Genomic DNA, 23,908 nt, shown 5'->3' with positions numbered 1-23,908 from the left:
GGATTTGCCTTCCTTACTATCGATTCGACTTGCAAATTAACTTTTTGGGAGTCCTGCACCAGCACTCCCAAGTCCCATTGCACCTCCAACTTCGGGATTTTCTCTCCATTTAGACAATAATCTACATCTTTATTTTTATTACCAAAATGCATGACTCCACACTTTGCTATACTGAATTTCATCTGCCACTTCCTTGCCCACTCTCCTAATCTGTGCAAGTCCTTCTGCAGAGTCCTTGCTTCCTCTACACTGCCTGCCCCTACACCTATCTTGGCATCATCTGCAAACTTGGCCACAAAGCCTTATCCCCTTATCCAAATCGTTAATATACAACTTGAAGAGAAGTTGCCCCAGCACCGACCCTTGCAGAACTCAACTAGCCACTGGCAGCCAACCTGAAAAAATGCCTTTTATTGCAACTCTTTACCTTCTGCCATCCAGCCAACCCGCTATCCATGCTAGTATCTTCCCTTCAATACCGTGGGCTCTCATCTTCCCTAGCAGCCTGATGCCTTCTGAAAATCTAGGTAAGCAACATCTACAGCCTCCCTTCTGTCTGTCCTGCTATTAACTTCCTCAAAGGACTCCAGCAGATTCGTCAGGCAAGATCTTCCCTTCACAAAACTATGCTGACTTCAACCTATTTTATCGTAAACTTCCAAGTACTGTGTAACTTCATCCTTTATCATTGACTCTAACATATTACCAACCACCAAATTCAGGCTCACCAGCCTAGTTTCCACTATTCTGCTTTGCTCCCTTCTTGAACAGCGGGGTGATATTTGCAATTTTCCAATCTTCAGGAACCACTCCTAACTCTAGTGATTCTTGAAATATCACAAGTAATACCTCCACAATCTCTGAGGCCACCTCCTTCAGAACCCTGGGGTGCAGTCCATCCGGTTCAGGTGATTTATCCACCCTCACACCTTTCAGTTTTCTTCACACCTTCTCCTTAGTAAGATGAGTCTAAATATTTTTCAACCTTCATTGCTCAGTACCAATGGAAAACTTTAAAAAATAGGAATAATTAATAAGCCAAAATTAAATGATTATCAGTATTTAAGGGGACTTTAAATCCTGATATGAATACTGAGATAGGGAAGGATAAAGCCGTAGATCTAACTAAAAGCGAAGAAGAATTTTCCTTGTAGAATCATCGAGCGTGGAAACAGGCCCTACGGCTCAACTTGTCCACACTGACCAAGATGCCACATCTATGCTAGTTCCACCTGCCCACATTTGGCCCATATCCCTCTAAACCTTTTCTAGCCATGTGCCTGACCTAATGCCTTTTAAATGTTATTATATTATATTACCTGCCTCAACTATTTCTTCTGGCAGCCCGTTCCATATACCCACTGCATTCTATGTGAAAACGTTGCCCCTCAGCTTCCTTTCCCCTCTCATCTTAATCCTATTTTATTCTGTTTATTGACCAATGGGTAAAAAACTACATTCACCCCATGTATTCCCTTATATCTTATACACCTCTCATTAGATCACCCCTCAGTCTCCTGTGCCAATAAAATCCTAGCCCATCCAACCTCTCTCTATAGCTTAGGCCCTCGAGTCCAGGCAACATCTTCGCAAACCTTCTATGCAGCCTTTCCAGCTTAATGACATTCTTCCTGTAGCATAGTGAGGCCCACCGGAAATTGGAGGAACAGCACCTCATATTTCGCCTGGGCAGGTTGCAGCCCAGTGGTATGAACATCGACTTCTCCAATTTTAGATAGTTCTTCTGTCCCTCTCTTCCCCTCCTCCTTCCCAGATCTCCCTCTGTCTTCCTGCTCCACCTATATCCTTCCTTTGTCCCACCCCCCTGACATCAGTCTGAAGAAGGGTCTGGACCCGAAACATCACCCATTCCTTCTCTCCTGAGATGCTGCCTGACCTGCTGAGTTACTCCAGCATTTTGTGAATAAATTCTTCCTGTAGCAGGGTGACCAAACCTGAACACAATACTCCAAATGCAGCCCCACCAACGTCATTTGAATCACAAATACCATTCAATAATCATATTTACATACCTGGGACCAATATTAGGAATTAAAATAACATCTGGAATCCTTGGATGCTTTAATATTGGAATATCTTCCACAGGATATCCTTTACATTCCTATAAAATAGGTAATTCAAAGACTAGCCAAATGCTAAAATCAAACCTAACAAACAATTTTACTTTTAGGAATACATATATTGAAGAAGACATATGGATCATCCTTGTGTACTAATTTATTTTCCTCTTCAAAATAAACTTTCTGCTTGAATATGCCATTGCATTATGCTGTGAAGACTTAAATAAAAGATTAAGCAATTTATGACCTTTAACTTGGCAAAAAGGTAAAATTATCGAGAACTGGTCCTGTTCTCGATTGAAGATTAATCATCTTCTTTTCTATCCCACTGTCTCTTTCCCATCTCTCCCAATTTTTTTCAAAGCTCTTGCTACGATGTGGAGAATTTCTACTGTATGACAATTCCATTATCTTCCTTGCATCTTATTGCTCCAAAATCATGCCTCAAACTCAAGCACTGACATCCCAAAGAAGTCGCATGCAAATGCATCAAAATGTAATGATCAACAACATCTATTATTACAGCCTGTTATTCAAATGCAGAAACAGTAGAAACTTTAAATTCCTTCCCCAGTCTTAAACAATCGGACAGCAACTTCTAAGTAAATTAAATTATAGACTTGTTCAAGACCACACAATAGCTTGGAATCAGCAGTTAATGGTGACCTGCTTACGAGCTCACACGACACCAAACATTTAAAAAAATTCTTTAATGGAATGCAGAATCTCAGAAGCAAGTCAGATATCGCTGTCCAATCATCAAATTATCCTTGTGGTGATGGTGAGTCACCTTCCTTGAACCACTGCAGTTTTAATGAAGAAGGTACCTCGCAGTAATTATGGCTAATAAATTCCAGAATTTAGAATCAGTGACAATGAAGTAGCAGCAATATCAGCAACTGCAACAGTAGCACAGCGGTTAGAGTTGCTACCTTACAGCGCCAGAGACCAGGGTTCCATCCAGACTATGGGTGCTGCCTGTACGGAGTTTGTATGTGTTCCCTGTGACTGTGTACGTTTTCCCTGGGTGCTCCGGTTTCCTCCAACATTCCAAGGACGTGCAGGTTTGTAGTTTAATTGGCTTCTGTAAATTGTTTCTAGAACCCTAGAATACAGAACTAGTTTACGGGTGAACATTAGTCGGGACTGATTCGGTGACGTATAGGGCTTGTTTTCTCGCTGAATCTCTAAACTAAACTGCAATCAGGATGTTGTATATCTTGGAGGTGAGCCTGAGCAGAAAACAGCTCAGCAAAGGAACCTCAATGGTTCAATGGTATTTATTATCACATGTACGCAAGTACAGTTAAATTCTTTATTTGCAGTTCACATAGTTCAGTGACAATCCTACTACACATTCGGCACAATCTTATTTATTATAAGAGTGTAAGATACACCAAGTCCACACGCAAGAGTTGCCATGTTTAGGCATCATCTTGCACCCTTCATGTCTGAATTTATTTAAAAAATGTTAGTCTTAACTTGGTCATAAACGCCTGTTTCTCTTTCCACCGATGGTGTCTGACCTGATCAGCATTTCTGATTTAAATGAACTACTATTTATTTTAGTCCCTCACGGTCCGATGGGCATATACGAGTGTGACTGCATTAAGTTGTGAGGAACTTTGCCTTCTCACCGTTGCATTTCATGAAGAGGCCAGTGTCAGATCACTGTTTCAAAACCAGCACCAAACCACTGACCATCACTTCAGGACTTTGTATGGAAGCAAATGTTGGCAGTTATGAGGGTAGAGGTCACATTGGGAATTAACATTTTTACAATATGAATGAACTAAACTGAATCAAACCTTTCCAATTTCTTCAGTCAACAACCTTTTAACATGGTCAACCGAAACCAAGCTGGTATTCACTCTGATGCTTGAGAAAGCTGGCGGATGCGACAAACGTCTCAAAAGAGCTTCAAATTTAACATCACACACCTCAGACCCCAAACTTGTCAAAAGCTAAAAAATACAAATAGATCTTTAAAAAAGAAGCAATGCAAGAAAGCCATGCCCTTTGATTGCTTGAAATGAGCACATTCAAACTTATTAGGTATTGAATCATAAATATTGTCAAGGCATTCCCACAATTTTCAAGAGGTTATGTTTAAGACGCTTTTCGATAGGCACACGAATATGCACGCAAAGGAATGATATAGATCATATGCAGGCAGAGTTTAATTTAATTTGGCATCATATTCAGCATATATACCGTGGGCTGAAGGGCCTGTTTCTGTGCATGCAAATGGAACCAGCTTAGATGGGGCATTTTTGTTGGCATGGATAAGTTGGGTCAAGAAGCCTGTTTTTGTAAGCTATGATCCTATACTTAATGAGCTTAATAATGTTCAAGGAAAGCTATTAAGTGACCTGAAAGTAAGGAAGATAGATTTTTTTAAACAATTATCATGTACTCCTATAATTTTATAAATCCAGCAATAAAATTAAGATTACAAATTATTTACTAAAAATAATTCCAGGTACTCTGGTTTCATTTGTCTTACTGCACTTTGCATTGTTAGATTGTTCACAAATTTATTTTGTGTACCTTTTACAAATTGGTGTCATTGAGTCTAATTTTCTTTAGTTTCTTCAAACTATAACAGGTTTTATTGTCAATAACTTATTACCTCTTTATTTTTGAAAACACTTCGTAGATATGTCTCCACCTCAGGTTTGAGACGAATCTTGGGGAACATCAACATTTTTGCATTTGAAGGACTTCAACCCAAAACATCACCTCTTCCTTTTCTCCAGAGATGCTGCCTGACCTGCTGAGTTACTCCAGCCTTTGGTGTCTTTCTTCTGTTTTAAATCAAAATCTGCAGTTCCTCCCTACACATTTTTTTTCCTTATTCGTTGATCTCACAACCTGAAATGCAAGTGAAATGAAAATAACAGAGGTAAGAGCCACACAAAATCTGTAACAAACTAAAAATGTCCATTTCGCCATCTAACCTGCCCTCATTTGCAGTCTGTCAGTTAATCAGTGAGATGAAAAGAAAACCATTTCACTGAAAATGGAGGATGCTGCAAAAAGTGGTGGACATTGCCCAGTCAATCACGGGTATTCACTTCCCATCACCTCCACCATCAAAGTAATCTTTAAGAAGTACTGCATCAAAATGGTAGCCAATATCATCTAAGACCCACACCATCCTGGCCATGCTGGCTGCTACAATTGGGATGATGTTACAAGAGCCTGAGAACCTTAATTCCAGGTTCAGGAATAGCTTCTTCCAATCAACTATCAGGCTCCTCAGCCATTCAGCACAAACCTAATCACAACTCTACCTCAGCACCAAACCACCGTGGATTTTGAGCAAATGAGGTTGCACAATGTACTTTGTTTTGCACTATTATTGTCTGGTTTACCTAGAATAACTGATAATTTATTAAATATTAATTTGCTGTGACATTGCATTGTTACAGAGTTGCAACAAGTAATAATTTCATTGTTCCTATCCCGATACATATGATAATTGAACATTCTTATTTAATATGTACTGTATATCATTAGCACAAAAGTATGGACTCTTGATAAACTCAAGCACTACAGGATACAAATATTAGATGGAGAATATTAATTGGAAAGGCAAGGTCTGATTGCTGATTGATTATTATCTTAGTGTGTGGCAGCTAAGTTTGATCATGGAAGGTAAAGGTAGTTTACCTTGGTGGAGTAGACTTGATGGGCCGAATGGCCTAGCTCTGCTCCCAGAACTTATGAACTTAGTTGGGGTGAGATGGCGTGGAAGAAAGAAATGGAAGACATTGCGTTCATGTTGGTCTGGGCAGTCAATTGTTAAAACCGTAGAGTGGAACTTGAACCTAAGACAATACATAACAAAATTTAACAGCAAACTTTCTCCGAACCCCTGTTAGGAGTAGGGTATCAGATTGAAACAGGAAAATAATTAAAACCAGTCAGATACCTGGCATGACCTAGGTACCACTTTATTACAAAGACTACCTGTACCTCAGTCAAACTTAAAGCATAGGCTAATAAGTGGAAGTAGTATTTTCACCACTAAAGTGCCTGGCCATAACAGCTTCCAACAAAGAGTTTAACTACTCACCTTGAAATACAATGGTATTACTATCACCATGTCTCCTACCAACAACTACCTGGGGTAACCAAACTAACAATTTAACGTGATCAGCAATGTAAATAATGTACTACAAGAGCAGATCAAAGGCCAGAGTGGAACCCAGCAGTTTCTGCATGAATGCAGATCCAAGAATACTCAAATGTTTGACATCATATAAGACAAAGCAGCTTACTTCATTAGTATCTATCCATCACCCTACACATTAATTCCCTCCACTACCAGCATACAGGAATAGCAGGGTTCCCTATCCACACCAGCAGAGATGCACAGATGTACAATGGGCGGTCACGGTGGCACAGTGGTGGAGTTGCTGCCTTATAGCGCTTTCAGCTCCGGAGACCCGGGCTCGATCCTGACTATGGGTGCTGTCTGTACCGAGTTTGTACCTTCTCCCCGTAACTGTGTGGGCTTTCTCTGAGATCTTTGGTTTCCTCCCACACTCCAAAGACATACAGGTATGTAGGTTAATTGGCTTGGTGTGTGTGTGTAAATTGCCCTAGTGTGTGCAGGATAATGTTAATGTGCGGGGATCTTACTCTCTTATCCAGGCATGTGAGTGACGTAAAAAAAGAGGAAAAGAGCCGAGCGCTTGCACAAGGCGTGCAATGGGGGTAAAAAAATTGGAACATTTTTGAAAATTTACACACAAAATTACCAGTTTCAAGCCTCTTTTAGTGCATTTCAAAGTAAAAACAGACATTACAAAATAATGTGAATATGTCACTATACTAATAACATTTTGAAGCAAATTCGCACATTAATTGATAATCAGCCCAAAAAGGTGATACTTGGCTTTTCTACTGTGTTTTATATTTTAACCCTGTCTTAATTAATTTTGCTATATAATCTTGTACTTAAATTTAATATTTACTCATTACAGTTCCACCACTGATTTTCTGGCACTCTTGGTTCCAGAGCTTTGCTGGTTTAGTCAAGTCAAGTTTATTTGTCACATACATATATAAGATGTGCAGTGAAATGAAAGTGGCAATGCCTGCAGATTGTGCTAAACTACAAAACAGAATAGATTTTTTTTTTTTAACACAAAAAATAAATTAGTACAGTAGAGTACCGCAGAGCCTTCCTGTCCTGGGCAGAGCTGTTCCCAAACCAGATTGTGATGTTCCCGGACAAGATGCTTTCTACAGCCCCAGAGTAGAGGCACTGAAGAATCCTCAGAGAAACTCTAAATTTTCCCAACTGTCTGAGGTGGTAAAGGTGCTGCCTTGCCTTACTCACCAGTATGGCAATGTGTGTTGTCCATGTCAGATCCTCTGTGATGTGGACTCCCAGGTATTTAAAGCTGCTCACCCTATCCACAGTAATCCCATTTAACTCCAGTGGTGTGTACGTCCTCGGATGTTGAGCCCTTCTAAAGTCCACAATCAGCTCCTTAGTTTTTGTGATATTCAAGAGGAGGCTGTTGTCCTGACACCAGAGTGCCAGATCAGCCACCTCCTCTTGGTAGGCAATAGACAATAGGTGCAGGAGTAGGCCATTCAGCCCTTCGAGCCAGCACCGCCATTCAATGCGATCATGGCTGATCACTCTCAATCAGTACCCCGTTCCTGCCTTCTCCCCATACCCCCTCACTCCGCTATCCTTAAGAGCTCTATCCAGCTCTCTCTTGAAAGCATCCAACGAACTGGCCTACACTGCCTTCTGAGGCAGAGAATTCCACACCTTCACCACTCTCTGACTGAAAAAGTTCTTCCTCATCTCCGTTCTAAATGGCCTACCCCTTATTCTTAAACTGTGGCCCCTTGTTCTGGACTCCCCCAACATTGGGAACATGTTTCCTGCCTCTAATGTGTCCAATCCCCTAATTATCTTATATGTTTCAATAAGATCCCCCCACATCCTCATCGTTATCGGAGATCAGGCCCACAACCACAGTGTCAGCAGCAAACTTGATGACGGAGTTGGAGCTGAACCTGGCCACAGTCATGTGTGTACAGGGAGTACAGTAGGGGGCTAAGAACGCAACCCTGGGGGGATCCTGTGTTCAGGGTGAGGGGGTTAGACGTACGTCTTCCCATCTTGACCACTTGGGGACTGGCGGGGAGAAAGTTCAGGACCCAGGCACACAGGGGAGTGTTAAGCCCCAGTTTCAGCAGCTTCTCAGCCAGTCTAGTGGGGACTATTGTGTTGAAAGCTGAACTAAAATCAATGAACAATATCCTTACATAGCCCCCCTTCTGGCTGTCCAGATGCGAGAGAGCGGTGTGCAGAACCTGGGAGACCGCATCATCCGTGGATCTGTTCGGACGGTATCCAGCTGGCCAAGGAAGGTGGCTATGGGGATAGATGTGCTGGCTCCAGCTGGGCTGGAGTTCCAGAGCCCGGGCCGCAGGTTGCAAATTCAACCCACCGATCGGCCGTGGAAGTCCCGATGAGGTCTATGGGCCCGATGGGCTGTCTTGCCCAACCTAGGTGCCACATTTTCGGGTAGACTTCCAGGGCGCCGGGGGATTGCTCGTGGAACCCCTCGCGACCTCTAGTGGCCGAATTGACAAATTAGCCATGGAAGTCCCGATGAGGTCGAGATTGGCTGTCTTGCCCAGCCTAGGTGCCACATTTTCAGGGAGACTTCCAGGGCGCAGGGGTGGGGGAGGGGGATTTCTCGCGGAACCCCTAGCGACCTCTAGTAAAACCCTAGTGTTCAATATGTCTATACATCGGGTTTTTTGTTTTTTTTTCTATCCGATTTATCCGTTTATTTGACAAAGTGAAAAACGCGGAAATCATGCAAAAGGCATGGAAAATGAAATTTAAAAACGCGGAAATCCGTGGAATATTCACATGCCTGCTTATCCCTTCTTGAACTACCTGTCACATTAATTTGGGTGTCTTTCGTACCTTTTCTGTACTCTCTTCCCCTTTAACTCCACTGGAGAGAAGGAATGGGTGACATTTCGGGTCGAGACCCTTCTTCAGACTGATATCAGGGGAGTGAGCGGTAGGGATCAAAAGTAGTCGGACTCTGTAAGACTAGTGGGAGAACTGGGAAGGGGATGGAGAGAGAGGGAAAGCAAGGGCTACTTGAAGTTAGACCTCCTAACTTCTATACTAAAAAAACTGACTGAAGACCAATGTGTCAAAAATTCTTCTGATGATTTTATACACCTCTATAAGATCACCCCTCATCCTCCTGCGCTCCAAGGAATAAAGTGCTCGCCTGCTCAACCTCAGGGCCTTGAGTCCAGGCAACATCCTCATAAATCTTCTCTGAATCCTTTCAAGCTTGACAATATCTTTCCTATAACATGGCATCTGGAAGACCTCAACATGCCAAAACAGAAGACAAGGTAATACTCTTGCTATTGTACTTTGCTGTGGCAAAGTGGTCATCCAACCTGCAGTCTCCCTTCACACAGAATACTCCTGACCAGCTGCTGAGTGTTCCCAGCATGTGCAGCGCCTGCAGTCTATCTGATGTGTAAGAAAATAACTGCAGACGCTGGTACAAATCGAAGGTATTTATTCACAAAATGCTGGAGTAACTCAGCAGGTCAGGCAGCATCTCAGGAGAGAAGGAATGGGCAACGTTTCGGGTCTATTTTAATGTCCATGCTATGAATGCAGCACTCCGACCTCCGCGAGATAAACACTGAAGTTATGAGGTGTTTGCGCAGTAATCAACCAGAACTAGCATTAATCGCTCACTCCGGCCGGAGTAGCGGCAATGACTGTCAGTCAGGCCTGAACCTCCGCACTGACCACCGGGATACGGGTCTGCACTGACTATGACCACCTCCCCCCGGGTACACGGATCCACATTGACCGCCCCCCCCCCCCGGGACACAGATCCGCACAGATCTCCCCCCCCCCCGGGTACACGGATCCACATTGACCCCCCCCCCGGGTACACGGGTCCACATTGACCACCTCCCGCCGGGTACACGGATCCACATTGACCGCCCCCCCCCCCCCCCCGGGACACAGATCCGCACAGATCTCCCCCCCCCCCCCGGGTACACGGATCCACATTGACCGCCCCCCCCCCCCCCCCCCCCCGGGACACAGATCCGCACAGATACCCCCCCCCCCCCCCGGGTACACGGGTCCACATTGACCACCTCCCGCCGGGTACACGGATCCACATTGACCACCGCCCCCCCGGGTACAAGGATCCACACTGACCTCCCCCTGGGGGCAGGGGTGCTCACTGAGCTCCCCCCGGTACATGGGTCTGCACTGACCTCCCCCCTGGAGGGAGGAGTCCATACTGACCTCCCCCCGGTCCACACTGACCTCCCCCCCGAGTACACGGGTGCGCACCAACCAACCATCGCCACCGCTTCCACGGCCATGCCTCGCCTCCGGGAAAACGGCATGAACTCCGCCTCCCGCCTCCTCATTGGTCCAACGTCATGTGCCGCGCCCCTTGATCCGACCAAGGGCAAGGGCGGCCGGATGACGTCGCCGACCCGTGGCCCCGCCCCCCGCAGTGCGTCAATCGTGGCTCGAGCCCGTCAACGGCCGTTGCTCGAGGCCCTGCGTCACTCGCGCGCGCTGGGAATATGCGCGCGTGCCCGGTTCCGGCCGCCCCTCCCCGGCCGCCCCTCCCCGGCCGCCCCTCCCCGGCCGCCCCTCCCCCCGCCGCTGAGGCAATGTGAGGTACAAATGGAGTCAAATGGGTTGGTTTGTGTGATGGTCTGGAATTCGTTGGAGGAAACCGGAGCACCCGGAGAAAACCAATGTGGTCACATGGAGACTCCATGCAGAAAGCACTCGAGGTCAGGATCGAACCTCTGGCATTGTAAGGCAGCAATTCATTGGTGCGAAGAAAGAGTTATAAAAGGGATTGGAGCTCTAAGTTTCTTTACACAGAGAGTGGTTGATATCTGGAACTCGCTGCAAGAGGTGGTGGAGGAGTTATATACAATCTCTACATTTTAGAGACATTTAGACAAGTATTTGCATAGGGAAAGCATGGTTGGATACAAATCTAATTTGAGCAAATGTGATCAGTATTTGATGTGCAGAAAATTTGGCATAGGTGGGATGGTAGGAAATACCTGTTTCTGTGATGTACAACATCTCTGTGGTTTTAACCGAAATTACTTGTATTTTTACTTTACCTGCAGTCATGACAAGAATGCAAATATATTCATTTCAATTTTTCTTGTAATCACAGTGATTTATCTCCCATTACATGGAATTTCATTGCCTCCCTCTGACTGAACAGCGGCAGTTTGATTGCCAGCAACATGAAGTACAGTTTCTCTATCTGATTAGTTGGCACATTTTTTTATAACCTGTGAACTCTGAATTGAATCTTGTAACATTTGATGTCCCATGATGTTGTTCACAAACAATTGAGTTAAAAATAATGATGCATCTGGTTTAAATTGCGTAAGTATTGATTGTCAAGCTTAACAATCAGAGGCAGGAGCAGGCCTTTCTGTTCTGCCATTCAACTAAATCATGTCTGATTTTGAGTGTAGCACCACTTTCATACACTAATCCCTATTCCTAATTTCTTTATCGAAAAATCTATTGATCTCAGTCTTGAATGTACTCGTGTCTTAGTCTCCATAGCCCACTTGGGAGAGAATTTTAAAGATTCATTGCCCTCTTGGATGAGAAATTTCCTCTCATTTTATTCTGGAATGACTAGCTCTTTATTTTGAAACTGCAACCCATAATTCTGGGCACTCCAGCCAGCGGTGTCTGAAACATTATCCCTGCATGCAATCTGCCACGCTCTGTAAGAATTTTATATATTTCAATCAGATGATCTCTCATTTGTGTAAACTAATTTTGTTTGCTGAATCCCTCCTAAGGATAATTTCCTCATGTGACAGACAGATCTGAAGAAACATCCCTTCTGAACTTAAGTAGGGAGATTAGACCAATACACAATACTGCTGATGTGATCTTCCCACAGCCTGATAGATTAATATGTGCCTACCAGGGCTTCAGAACTTTAAAATATTACAAATTTTGCTTTTGCAATGCACCTTTTAAGTGGGTAAGATTGCTTGTACTTAAAATTGCATTGTTTAGCTATTATAATAGCTATATTTATTCTTGGAAATAGTAGGAATCAGAAAAGAAAACATATTGGTGGTGAGAGCATGATGTGTAGATATAATCTATTACAAATATTGCTTGCTCTGCCGCCGAGGGTAACTGCTATCATAGTCCTCTCCTGAACTATTATATCTGTCCATTGACTCATTATCTCCCATTTTATCCTAATACAGTAAAAGATTTTGGCATGAACTTAACAAAAAAATGATCTGTGTTGGTAAGAATCCTCCTGATTTGCATTTTGCAGTGACTTGGGTTGGAATGTGTCTTATAGACAATAGACAATAGACAATAGGTGCAGGAGTAGGCCATTCAGCCCTTCGAGCCAGCACCGCCATTCAATGCGATCATGGCTGATCACTATCAATCAGTACCCCGTTCCTGAAAGAAAAATAACAGGGTGCACTAATGCCGTGTGGTGCAGAGACTGAATATTTTTTCAGGTGAAGCAGTGATTCACTTGCACTTTTTCAAATTTAATGTATTGTTTTCATGTTTCATAATATAGCCTCCTCAACATTGGAGAAACCAAACACAAATAAAATGATAATTTTACAGAGACCATGCACTTCTGGTTGCCAACCATTCCAATTTACCACTCCATTCTCACTTTGACCTTCCGGCCTGTGGCCCGATGAGGATCTACACCGTATCGTTGTGCACATTGTAGCCTGCATTCCCTGTTTACTTTGATTGACATATTTGCCTGAACTTTCTTATCTGCCAAACTGCTACTTTGGCTCCCAGTTCTCACTCCTCCCCCTGACTTACTAGTTGAAACCCTCCTCAGTTCAGTTTAGTTGATTGTCACGTGTACTGAGGTACAGCAAAAAGCTTTTGTTGCGTGCTATCCATGAAGGTCGGAGAGAAGCAGCAGCCAGAAGCAACAAGAGCGAGTATTGGTGGGAAGTAGGTGAGTCAGAGGGAAAGAAGATTTAAAAAGAGCGCCAAAGGCCCGGTTCAAGTGTTTCTCATGAAGGTCGGAGAGAAGCAGCAGCCAGAAGCAGCGTCTATCCACTCCGGGCCCGTGAACGGCCGTTTCTTGGTCGAGCGCCCCGACGACGTAGTAGAAACGGATGTCGTCGACTGTGATCCCGCAGACGTGGAACTGGGCCTCAGCATGCTGAAACCATACATGCGGCTGGGAGGTCCAGAAGGTCTGTAACTTCAGGGTGGCCGCGTTCAGCTGGGCCTGGTTAGCCAGAGCAGCGGGGAGCTGGTTGCCGTTTTGCATGTTGTGCTCCAAAATGACGAGTTTGGAGGGGCATATCATATCATATCATATATATACAGCCGGAAACAGGCCTTTTCGGCCCACCAAGTCCGTGCCGCCCAGCGATCCCCGTACATTAACACTATCCTACACCCACTAGGGACAATTTTTTTTAACATTTACCCAGCCAATTAACCTACATACATGTACGTCTTTGGAGTGTGGGAGGAAACCGAAGATCTCGGAGAAAACCCACGCAGGTCACGGGGAGAACGTACAAACTCCTTACAGTGCAGCACCCGTAATCAGGATCGAACCTGAGTCTCCGGCGCTGCATTCGCTGTAAAGCAGCAACTCTACCGCTGCGCTACCGTGCCGCCCCAATGTAGCGGGAGCAATCAGTTCAGTCCGAAATAGGGCTAGACGCCAGGTTAGTCCAGTCGGGATGCTTTATTAACCCAACAAGCTGCCAGCACACATGTTCACTCACCTCTCTCTCCACAACCCCTGCTGAGAAACCCCGTGGACTGGGCAGTGCCCAGACCCTGTCAGTCTCAGTGCCGAGGGTTTGGCCACAATTTGGTTCACAATTTCTACATGTAATGTTCAAAAAAGATGACTTCCAAAGCACAAATTGACCCTTCACGATGCAAACAGGGGTGTGTGAACCGCTTCGCTTCCTGAAGTCGATCACTATCTCCTTTGTCTTGCTTACATTGAGATTTGAAAGAAAGATTTGCTGGGAAGGGTGGGCCCTGTGTCCGTGTTATATTGTTTAATCAATTAATCAAGCAATCTTCCCAAATAAATGCCAGAATGTAGGTTGAATACCAACATCTATCCAAGTACAACACCATGCCAGATGCTTCAGGGTTTCAATAGACCTGTACCTTTCAGAAGTTAATATTGCTAACCTTGAGATGTGCAGCCTCTCTATACTTTTGGATCATTACCAAGGCCAAGTACTGACTCGTCTAATCATTTCATTAGCGTGTACTTGTGTTTTACTGTTTGTGAAATTAATTCATGGAATGGATGAATGATTTGTTTCAGACAATTTATTTTAATAGAAAACACTCTTAAATTTCTTTCCACCATAACTCTGGCTGTGGGTATCTCCGAATGAGAGAGGTAATCAATCGTCAACTGTAAGGGATGATTGCTCATGAGGTATGCCGTTATTGAATTAATGTTTAAATTGTTAAAAGGATGTTTAAAACTTTACATATGTTAAAGAAATTGTAAATTTATGAAGTTTGACACATGATTTAATGGCAGTAGAGTCAAGAACAATCTTATGAAGGATGAATCTGAAGGAGGGACCCAACCTGAAATGTCAACTGTCTATTTCTCTCCACTGCATTCCTCCAGCACTTCGTTTTGTGCTTTATGAAGAATCATCTTAGTACAGCAATCAAACAATCTTAATACCTTACTTTCTCAGTTATTTACTCTTAATCCAATTTTCAGTTAAGTACAGTGGGAAAATCAATAGTTTATTTAAGAAATACACCTTATTTTTACATTTATCAAATGTAGAAAACCAAGTTTTAAGAAACTCGACCTTTATTCTTGCTCTGAATAAAGTCCACATGCCTGCAGACTTATGTTCTTCATCACTTATTATTTTTTTAGCTAAAGATGGATGTTACTAAAGGAAAAAACTGCAGATGCTGGTATAAATCGGAGGTAGACCCAAAATGCTGGAGTAACTCAGCGGGTCAGGCAGCATCTTGGGAGAGAAGGAATGGGTGACGTTTCGGGTCGAGACCCTTGTTCGGACTATTACTATGGAGTGCTAGCACTTTATATAGATGCTGCAATTAATGTTTAGCTTGGTCTTTTCCAAAGTACACCGAATTGTAGGTTGGGTATTTTGAGCTCAAATTATTGATATGCGTTCATATTTAACCATGCCAGGTGTAATTATATAATTATAATCATTATTGAAGTAAGTATTTCAGACTCTGGTGCCTGTGATGTAACAGTGGACACTGATGTCTCCCTACTAACTCTTCTAAAAATTATTATTTTTAGTGAACTGTCTTTCTATATTAGTCTGAATTTATGGAAAAACTGTACACCAAAAATAACAATTTCTCCTCACAAGCCTTTGGTCGTTTATAGTTTTGCCAGGGAACGAGTGCGATTTTATCCTATTTGTAACTTCCCTCACTCAGCCACTGCCATCTTAATTATTCATTTCAACAGAGCATCACATGGATCACCAAGGCCTGCCCTCACCAACTGGCACTGGACAAGCAACTGGAGCTTCCTTGAAATTTATCTGCAGGAAACCGTGTTAATGGAGGAGGGGGGGAGGGGAAGGGGATGGGGTATTGCAGTTTTGCATTAGGACCCAGGTTTTAGATGGCACAGCTGCTGGAACCAGTCAGGGGAGAGGTGGCGAGTGGCTGCGGAGTGGCCTTACCCCAGGGGAGCAAGTGGACAATGGTTAGAAAGTAGAGGAAAAGTTGGCACTAGTGTGGTGATGGGGTAAGGGAGTTTAGATTTTTTAGATTTAGAGATACAGCGTGGAAACAGGCCCTTCGGCCCACCGCGCCTGTAGTCAGGATCGAACCCGAGTCTCCGGCGCTGCATTCGCTGTAAGGCAGCAACTCTACCGCTGCGACACCATGCCGCCCGTGGGGAGTTGCAGGTGAGGGGGCGGGAGAGCAGAAGTTTGGAAGGGAGAAAGAAGTATGGAGGACATGAGGGAGAAAAGAAAGGTTCGGTGGTGGAGTGAAGGAGGGAAAGGATTTGGGGTTAGGATGGAGGAGTTAGAGATGTTGGGGATGGAGTTTACTCAGTTACCAAAATTTATGACAGAGAAAGAACATTCAGCCGATTGTGTTCTGGCAGCCACCATGGACTTTGGGTTAATCACACTTCTCAGCTCTTGGTCCATATCCCTGCAAAATGGTTCAATGAACAAGGGCTCATTCAGCACAAACACTAGAATGATGTTTTTCTTTCCACATATAATTCCACTCTTCAGTCGTTTGTTTTGTTTCAAAAATAAACTTTATTCATTAAAATATACTATAAATACGAAAACCCTCTCAGTCAAAGGGAGAACATACAAACTCCATACAGACAAGACCTGAGGAACGGTGGCACAGCTGGTAGAGCTGCCACCTCCTGGGACCAGAGACCTCGGTTTGATCCTGACCTCGGGTGCTGTTTGTTTGGAGTTTTCACATTCTCCCTGCGACCACGTGGGTTTCCTCTGGCTGGTCCAGTTTCCTCCCAAATCCCAAAGACGTGCAAGTTTGTCAATCTGTAAATTGCCCCAAATGTGTCAGTAGATTCAAAATTACGATAACATGGAACTCGTGAGAATGGGTGATTGAAGCTCCGTCTGGAGGGTGGGCTGTCGGGCCTGTTTCCATGTTGCATCTCTAAACTAAAGTTATCAAAATCATCTATTCCTAGCGGGTGCAGGTACATAGCTGCTTGAAGCAGGTAACAAAGTTAGGCATGATAAGACAAACTGCTGGAGTAACTCGTCGGGTCAGACAGCTTCTCTGGAAAACATGGATAGATGATGTTACAGGTCAGGACCCTTCTTCAGACAAAGGAACCATCTGTAAAACGTCATATCCAATCTATTTTTTATCTACAGTGTTATTACTGTGCTGTGTAACTTTTTGTTTGGTTTAGTATAGAAATACAGTGTGGAAACACGTACTTCGGCCCACCGAGTCAGCACCAACCAGTGATCCTCACACATTAACACTATCCTACACACACTAGAGATCATTTACATTTATACCAAGCCAATGAACCTACAAACCTGTATTTCTATGAGACGTGAATTGGCCAAGATAGACTGGCAATTGATTCTTAAAGGGTTGACGGTGGATATGCAATGGAAGGCATTTAAAGACCGCATGGATGAACTACAACAATTGTTCATCCCAGTTTGGCAAAATAATAAATCAGGGAAGGTAGTGCATCCGTGGCTAACAAGGGAAATTAGGGATAGTATCAAAACAAAAGATGAAGCATACAAATTAGCAAGAAAAAGCAGCCTACCAGAGGACTGGGAGAAATTCAGAGTCCAGCAGAGGAGGACAAAGGGCTTAATTAGGAAAGGGAAAATAGACTATGAAAGAAAACTGGCAGGGAACATAAAAACTGACTGCAAAAGCTTTTATAGATATGTGAAGAGAAAAAGATTAGTTAAAACAAATGTAGGTCCCTTGCAGTCTGAAACAGGTGAATTGATCATGGGGAACAAGGACATGGCAGACCAATTGAATAACTACTTTGGTTCTGTCTTCACTAAGGAAGACATAAATAATCTGCCGGAAATAGCAGGGGACCGGGGGTCAAATGAGATGGAGGAACTGAGTGAAATCCAGGTTAGTCGGGAAGTGGTGTTAGGTAAATTGAATGGATTAAAGGCCGATAAATCCCCAGGGACAGATAGGCTGCATCCCAGAGTCTTAAGGAGGTAGCCCCAGAAATAGTGGATGCATTAGTGATAATTTTTCAAAACTCTTTAGATTCTGGAGTAGTTCCTGAGGATTGGAGGGTAGCTAATGTAACCCCACTTTTCAAAAAGGGAGGGAGAGAGAAAACGGGGAATTACAGACCAGTTAGTCTAACATCGGTAGTGGGGAAAATGCTAGAGTCAGTTATTAAAGATGGGATAGCAGCACATTTGGAAAGTGGTGAAATCATTGGACAAAGTCAGCATGGATTTATGAAAGGTAAATCATGTCTGACGAATCTTATAGAATTTTTCGAGGATGTAACTAGTAGAGTGGATAAGGGAGAACCAGTGGATGTGTTATATCTGGACTTCCAGAAAGCTTTCGACAAGGTCCCACATAAGAGATTAGTATGCAAACTTAAAGCACACGGTATTGTGGGTTCAGTATTGATGTGGATAGAGAACTGGCTGGCAGACAGGAAGCAAAGAGTAAGAATAAACGGGTCCTTTTCAGAATGGCAGGCAGTGACTAGTGGGGTACCGCAAGGCTCAGTGCTGGGACCCCAGCTATTTACAATATATATTAATGATTTGGACGAGGGAATTGAATCCAACATCTCCAAGTTTGCGGATGACACGAAGCTGGGGGGCAGTGTTAGCTGTGAGGAGGATGCTAGGAGGCTGCAACGTGACTTGGATAGATTAGGTGAGTGGGCAAATGCATGGCAGATGCAGTATAATGTGGATAAATGTGAGGTTATCCACTTTGGTGGCAAGAACAGGAAGCAGACTATTATCTGAATGGTGGCCGATTAGGAAAAGGGGAGATGCAACGAGACCTGGGTGTCGTGATACACCAGTCATTGAAAGTAGGCATGCAGGTGCAGCAGGCAGTGAAGAAAGCGAATGGTATGTTGGCATTCATAGCGAGGGGATTTGAGTATAGGAGCAGGGAGATTCTGCTGCAGTTGTACAGGGCATTGATGAGACCACACCTGGAGTATTGCGTACAGTATTGGTCTCCTAATCTGACGAAAGACATTCTTGCCATAGAGGGAGTACAGAGAAGGTTCACCAGATTGATTCCTGGGATGGCAGGACTTTCATATGAAGAAAGACTGGATAGACTCGGCTTATACTTCCTGGAATTTAGAAGATTGAGGGGGGATTTATAGAAACTTACAAAATTCTTAAGGGGTTGGACAGGCTAGATGCAGGAAGATTGTTCCCGATGTTGGGGAAGTCCAGAACAAGGGGTCACAGATTAAGGATAAGGGGGAAGTCTTTTAGGACCGAGATGAGAACGTTTTTTTTCACACAGAGAGTGGTGAATCTGTGGAATTCTCTGCCACAGAAGGTAGTTGAGGCCAGTTCATTGGCTATATTTAAGAGGGAGTTAGATGTGGCCCTTGTGGCTAAAGGGATCAGGGGGTATGGAGAGAAGGCAGGTACAGGATACTGAGTTGGATGATCAGCCATGATCATATTGAATGGCGGTGCAGGCTCGAAGGGCCGAATGGCCTACTCCTGCACCAATTTTCTATGTTTGGAGTGTGGGAGGAAACCGAAGATCTCGGAGAAAACCCTTGCGGGAGAATATATAGACAGCACCCGTAGTCGGGATCGAACCTGGGTCTCTGGCTTTGTAAGCGCTGTAAGGCAGCAACTCTACCACTGCGCCACCATGACGGCCATAGCACGCTGCTAAAAGAATAACAATATATCAAATTCTGGATGATTGTTGCCTGTTTTCTCTCTTTCACTTTCCCACCCCTTTTTGAGTCAGGTATTCTCTGTTTTATTTAACTGGCCTCCCAGAGGGGAGGGGCAGGACAAAGACTGGCAAGTTGAAGGTGGATACAGGTAATGTAGGTAGTTACCGAAAACTGGAGAATTCATTGCTCACGCTGTTGGATTGTAATCTACCCAAATGGAATATGAGGTGCTGCGCCTCCATTTGCATGTGGCCTCATTCTGGCAATAGAGAGAAAGGTCAGTATGGGAATGGGAAAAGGCGTTAAATGGTTAGCAGCCGAGAGATTCAATAGGCCTTGGTGGACCAAGTGCAAGTGTTTGGTGAAATAGTCGCCGAGTCTATGCTTAGTCTCGCTGATGTATTGGAGGCCAAATCAGGAACAGTAGATGAGCTTAGAGGAGGTGCATGTGAACCTTAGTCTCACCTGGAAGGACTGCTGGCATCCCTGGATGGAGTTGAGGGAGGAGGTATAGACACAGATACTGTAGGGTGGTTTGGGTGGGAACGGATGAGTGATTAAAGTGGTTGAGGAGGGAACGGTCTCTGTGGAAGTCGGAAAGGGGTGGAATAACATTGGAGGTGGTGGAATTGTTGGAGAATGATGTGTTGGATGAGGTGGCTGGTGGATGAAAGATGAGGGCCAGAGGAATACTCTCCATATTCCGTCTAGGGGGAGGGGCAGCGAGAGCAGAACTGCGAGACACAGAGAAGAAGCAGGTGAGGGATCCATCTAGGACAACAGGGGGGGGGGGACCATGTTTACTAAAGAAGGATGATAGCTTTACGGTGAGGGGGGAAAGAGGTTTAAGATGAGGGGGGGAAGACAGATCAAGAAGGGGGAGAGAGATGTCGGAAATGGAACAAATTTCTGGAGTCATTGAAGAAGGGTCCTGACCCCTGAAATGTCACAAATCCATGTGCTCCAAAGATGCGGCTTGACCCACTGAGTTACTCCAACACTTTGTGTCTTTTTCAGTATACCAGCATCTGCAGTTTCTTGTTTCTGCAGAAAGTTGGACAGCGTGTTTGGCACACTTGCCTTCATCAGTCATGATACTAAGTACAGGAGTTGTGATGTAATATAATACCCCTGTTCAGTACCTTGGTAAGGCCACACTTGAAGTACTGTGTACATTCTGATCACCCTGCTCTTGGAAGGATGTAATTGAAATGGAAATAATGCAATAAAGATTTACGAGGATATTACTGGAGTTTGATAGGCCAGTACTTTTTAACTTGGAGTGAAGGAGGCAGAAGGGTGAGTTTTTTGAGAAAAATGAAAGGATGGGCATAGAGAAGGTGAATAGCTGTATTTCTTTCCCTGGGTAGGGTAGTTGATAAGTAGAGGACACAGGTTCAAGGTGAAATGGATACGATTTAAAAGGAACCTGAGTGGCAATGTTTTTTACACAGAGAATGGTGCATGTGTGGAACAAGGTGCTAGAGGAAGTGGTGGTGGCGGGTGCAATTACAACAATAAAAAAAAATACTTGGACACGTAGATGGATTGGGAACGTTTGGAGGAATATGAGGAATGCCAAGTTAGGCAAGTGGGAGGTTGGTTAGACAATATGTTTAGCATGGGCCAGTTGGGCCAAAGGGCCTGGTTCCATGCTGCATATTTCTATGTCTCTGTCTCTCCCACCTCCCCTGAAGAGGACTTTGATCATGCATTTTTTCTCCAATCCATACAATCTGGATCTTTATGAAATCACAGCACATGGAATATATTTGACCCTTTTCAGCCACCAGATGGGGCTTCACACCATGAAGAAAATATTCCTACGTTTTGTTTCTTACAAGTCTGCCCATTTGTTCCTCTTGTATGTCGTGTTATGGTTAATCTTTCACATAGATTTTCTATTGAACATTATTTGTGTTCATCTTAACTCTTTTCTCTAAGGACATTCATTCAACATCACCTTCCAACATTTTATAGAAAATATATGTGGAATAACTTTAGGCTTTATATCCTGCTAGATGCTTTTGTATTTTATGTGCAAAAGTAATGTGCAGGTACAGCGATTTGCCCCAGACACATTGGCAGTAATTTATTTTCTCTGGTTCTGCAGGGTTTTAGTTGGCAGGTAGCAAGGAAATTTCAGGTTCTTTAGTTGGTAACTTGTCCCTATGACCTCGATCAGATCATTGTTTCTTCTCCAGTGCCATTTAGGGTAATGGGATGGCTAATATCCAGAATGTTCATATATTAGATTTATAAGTGTCAAAGCTTTTGTCCAATACTATTGACGACAGCTTACTTAATGTCTGCTGGTGTGACTAATGAAATGGCAATCCACAGAAAGCTGGTTAGAATAAATAAAAGTTGCCCATTATTGTTTCCTTTAGGAAGGCAATGAATACTGAACATTTAATGACATTTAGGGAGTTGTCAATGTTTTATGAAGAACACCAGAAAACACCAGGACATGCACAACATCAAATGGATAAATGCAGACTGTTTTCTGTGAAAACCCTCCAAGAGAAGGAATCAAGGAAACCACATCAGAACTTCTTTTATTTTAGTTTACCTGATTTAAATGTTTTTTTAAAATTTCAATCAAATGTTATTTTTAAAAAACGCATTTGTTTGACTTGTCATAGAATATGGGTGAGAGTACTCTTGGCTGGCTGAGTTAATTTATCCATTTTTATTGCTGAAATTTTAGTTGCAAAGGCTGTGGCAGTAGAGGTGACCAGATCTCAGATTACAACATCAGATAATCTGATATTCTGGAAGAGATGGAAATCATAAAAAATATATATTTTTAACAAGAGTGATGCAATTGTCTGTAAAATGCCACCGCTGTCAGGTGCGATCATGCCTCATCCTCCTGGGTCACATTATCCGCAGGATTTATTGAGTTTGTCCGATGCTCTACAAATTTCCAGGAGGAAAGTATCGACTGTTATGTTATAGTGGCTGCTGAAATAATTCATGTGGACTGCTGGTGCCCTTGCTTCATCAGTGAAATTTAAAAAATGCTAAAATAAACAGAGCCAGTGAAAATTACTCATACTAACTAGAATTTTTGGTGAGAATTTAAATTGTGCCATTCGCAAGGTGAAAGGAGACATAATTCCCTTGGGTAAAACATTTGATCGATTGGTGTTTGTGATAATATGTAAAGGTTGGAGGGAACCTGGATCCACCAGGTGGCGCCGTAAGTGGCAGCCTCGTTAACAGCCTGTCGCGTCCCTTTCTTCTTTTGTTGTTTTTAGTCTGTTTTATTTGTATGTTTTAGTATTTCTTTAGTTTTGTATTATGTGGGGGTGGGGGGGGAGGGTGGTTGGGGGAAACTTTTTAAAATCTTTTCCCTCGACGGAGATAAGACTTTTTCCCTACCGTATCTCCGTTTGCACTGCGGCCTAACATCGTAGAGCTAGCCGTCCTTTTGTTTGGGATCGACTTCGGGAGCCCCAACCGCAGGAGCTTTGTCTGCCTCAGTCACGGGAGTCTCCATTGTCCCGTTGCGGGGGCTTCGATCACCGACTGCGGGAGCTTCGATCACCCCGACTGCGGATGTTTTGATCGCCCCGACCGCGGGAGAAAAAGAAGGTAAAAGTTATTTGCCTTTCATCACAGTGGGGAATGTGTGGTCGCCGAAAAACAAGATGGACGTGCTGCCAGCACTGGTGGGAACTCGGAGAGATTGCCGTGAGTGCAGTGATCTCGGTGTTTGCGGGGACAGCGTGCCCTGAGAAGATCCTGGAGTCTGGTGCAAGTGTGGACGGCTTTCTAACTGGGACTGCAGAGAGAGTGACAGCGGTCGGTACAACTCTGGTTACATCATGGTGAAGGAGCGTGTGTGTGGCCTGGACATTGAACTGATGGCTGTGGATCTCTGCTTATGCTGTGTGCCCTAGGGATTCTCACACACCGCTGTGTTGGCAGTTTATGTTTTATCTTTATCTAGTTTTGTATCTTGTTGCTTTTTTGGTATAACTATGATAAATCAAATTTCACTGTATATCAGTACACATGACAATAAAGGACCATTGAACCATTGGATATGACCTCTATGATTGTAGACAATTACTGGATTTGCATTGAGCAGATGGGCAGCAGAGATGCCACGAGTTTACATAAATGAAATGCCAATCGTGGAAGGTAACAGACAAGATTTTCAGAATGTTCATCATTTGTTAATTTTTACATGATTGGAGTCAAAGCAGAAGATAGTAGGTACACAAATTGGTCGAGAGTGACTTGTGTAAAGTTTCACTATATGTTAGTATTGGGAAGAGTTGGATGTCCAAGTTA

At 43.7% G+C, this 23,908-nt stretch overlaps 1 protein-coding gene across 9 annotated transcripts in view; it reads right to left on the bottom strand.

The window, feature by feature from the left end:
- Positions 1-10,561, bottom strand: part of nsun6 (NOP2/Sun RNA methyltransferase 6) — a 35,834-nt gene extending 25,273 nt beyond the window's left edge. Inside the window, exons 1-5 of one of the 9 annotated variants that reach the window (XM_078416473.1) lie at positions 10,485-10,521; positions 5,757-5,914; positions 4,714-4,955; positions 3,890-4,045; positions 2,034-2,122 (exon numbers count right to left, since the gene is read on the bottom strand). In XM_078416473.1, the coding sequence (XP_078272599.1) occupies positions 2,034-2,122; positions 3,890-4,045; positions 4,714-4,788 (320 nt within the window). In that variant the 5' untranslated portion in view covers positions 4,789-4,955; positions 5,757-5,914; positions 10,485-10,521. Of the gene's footprint in view, positions 1-2,033; positions 2,123-3,889; positions 4,046-4,713; positions 4,956-5,756; positions 5,915-7,434; positions 7,509-10,338; positions 10,408-10,449 lie in introns of those variants that run through there. The other 8 variants (XM_078416465.1, XM_078416457.1, XM_078416482.1 and 5 more) reach the window with 8 other exon arrangements.
- Positions 10,562-23,908: the final 13,347 nt, after the last annotated feature.

Source organism: Rhinoraja longicauda, chromosome 2 (assembly GCF_053455715.1).
Source record: "Rhinoraja longicauda isolate Sanriku21f chromosome 2, sRhiLon1.1, whole genome shotgun sequence".
In the NCBI taxonomy this organism is placed as follows: Eukaryota; Metazoa; Chordata; class Chondrichthyes; order Rajiformes; family Arhynchobatidae; genus Rhinoraja; species Rhinoraja longicauda.
The sequence above is the reverse complement of the archived record's forward strand: the minus strand, read 5'-3'. Positions and strand labels throughout refer to the sequence as shown.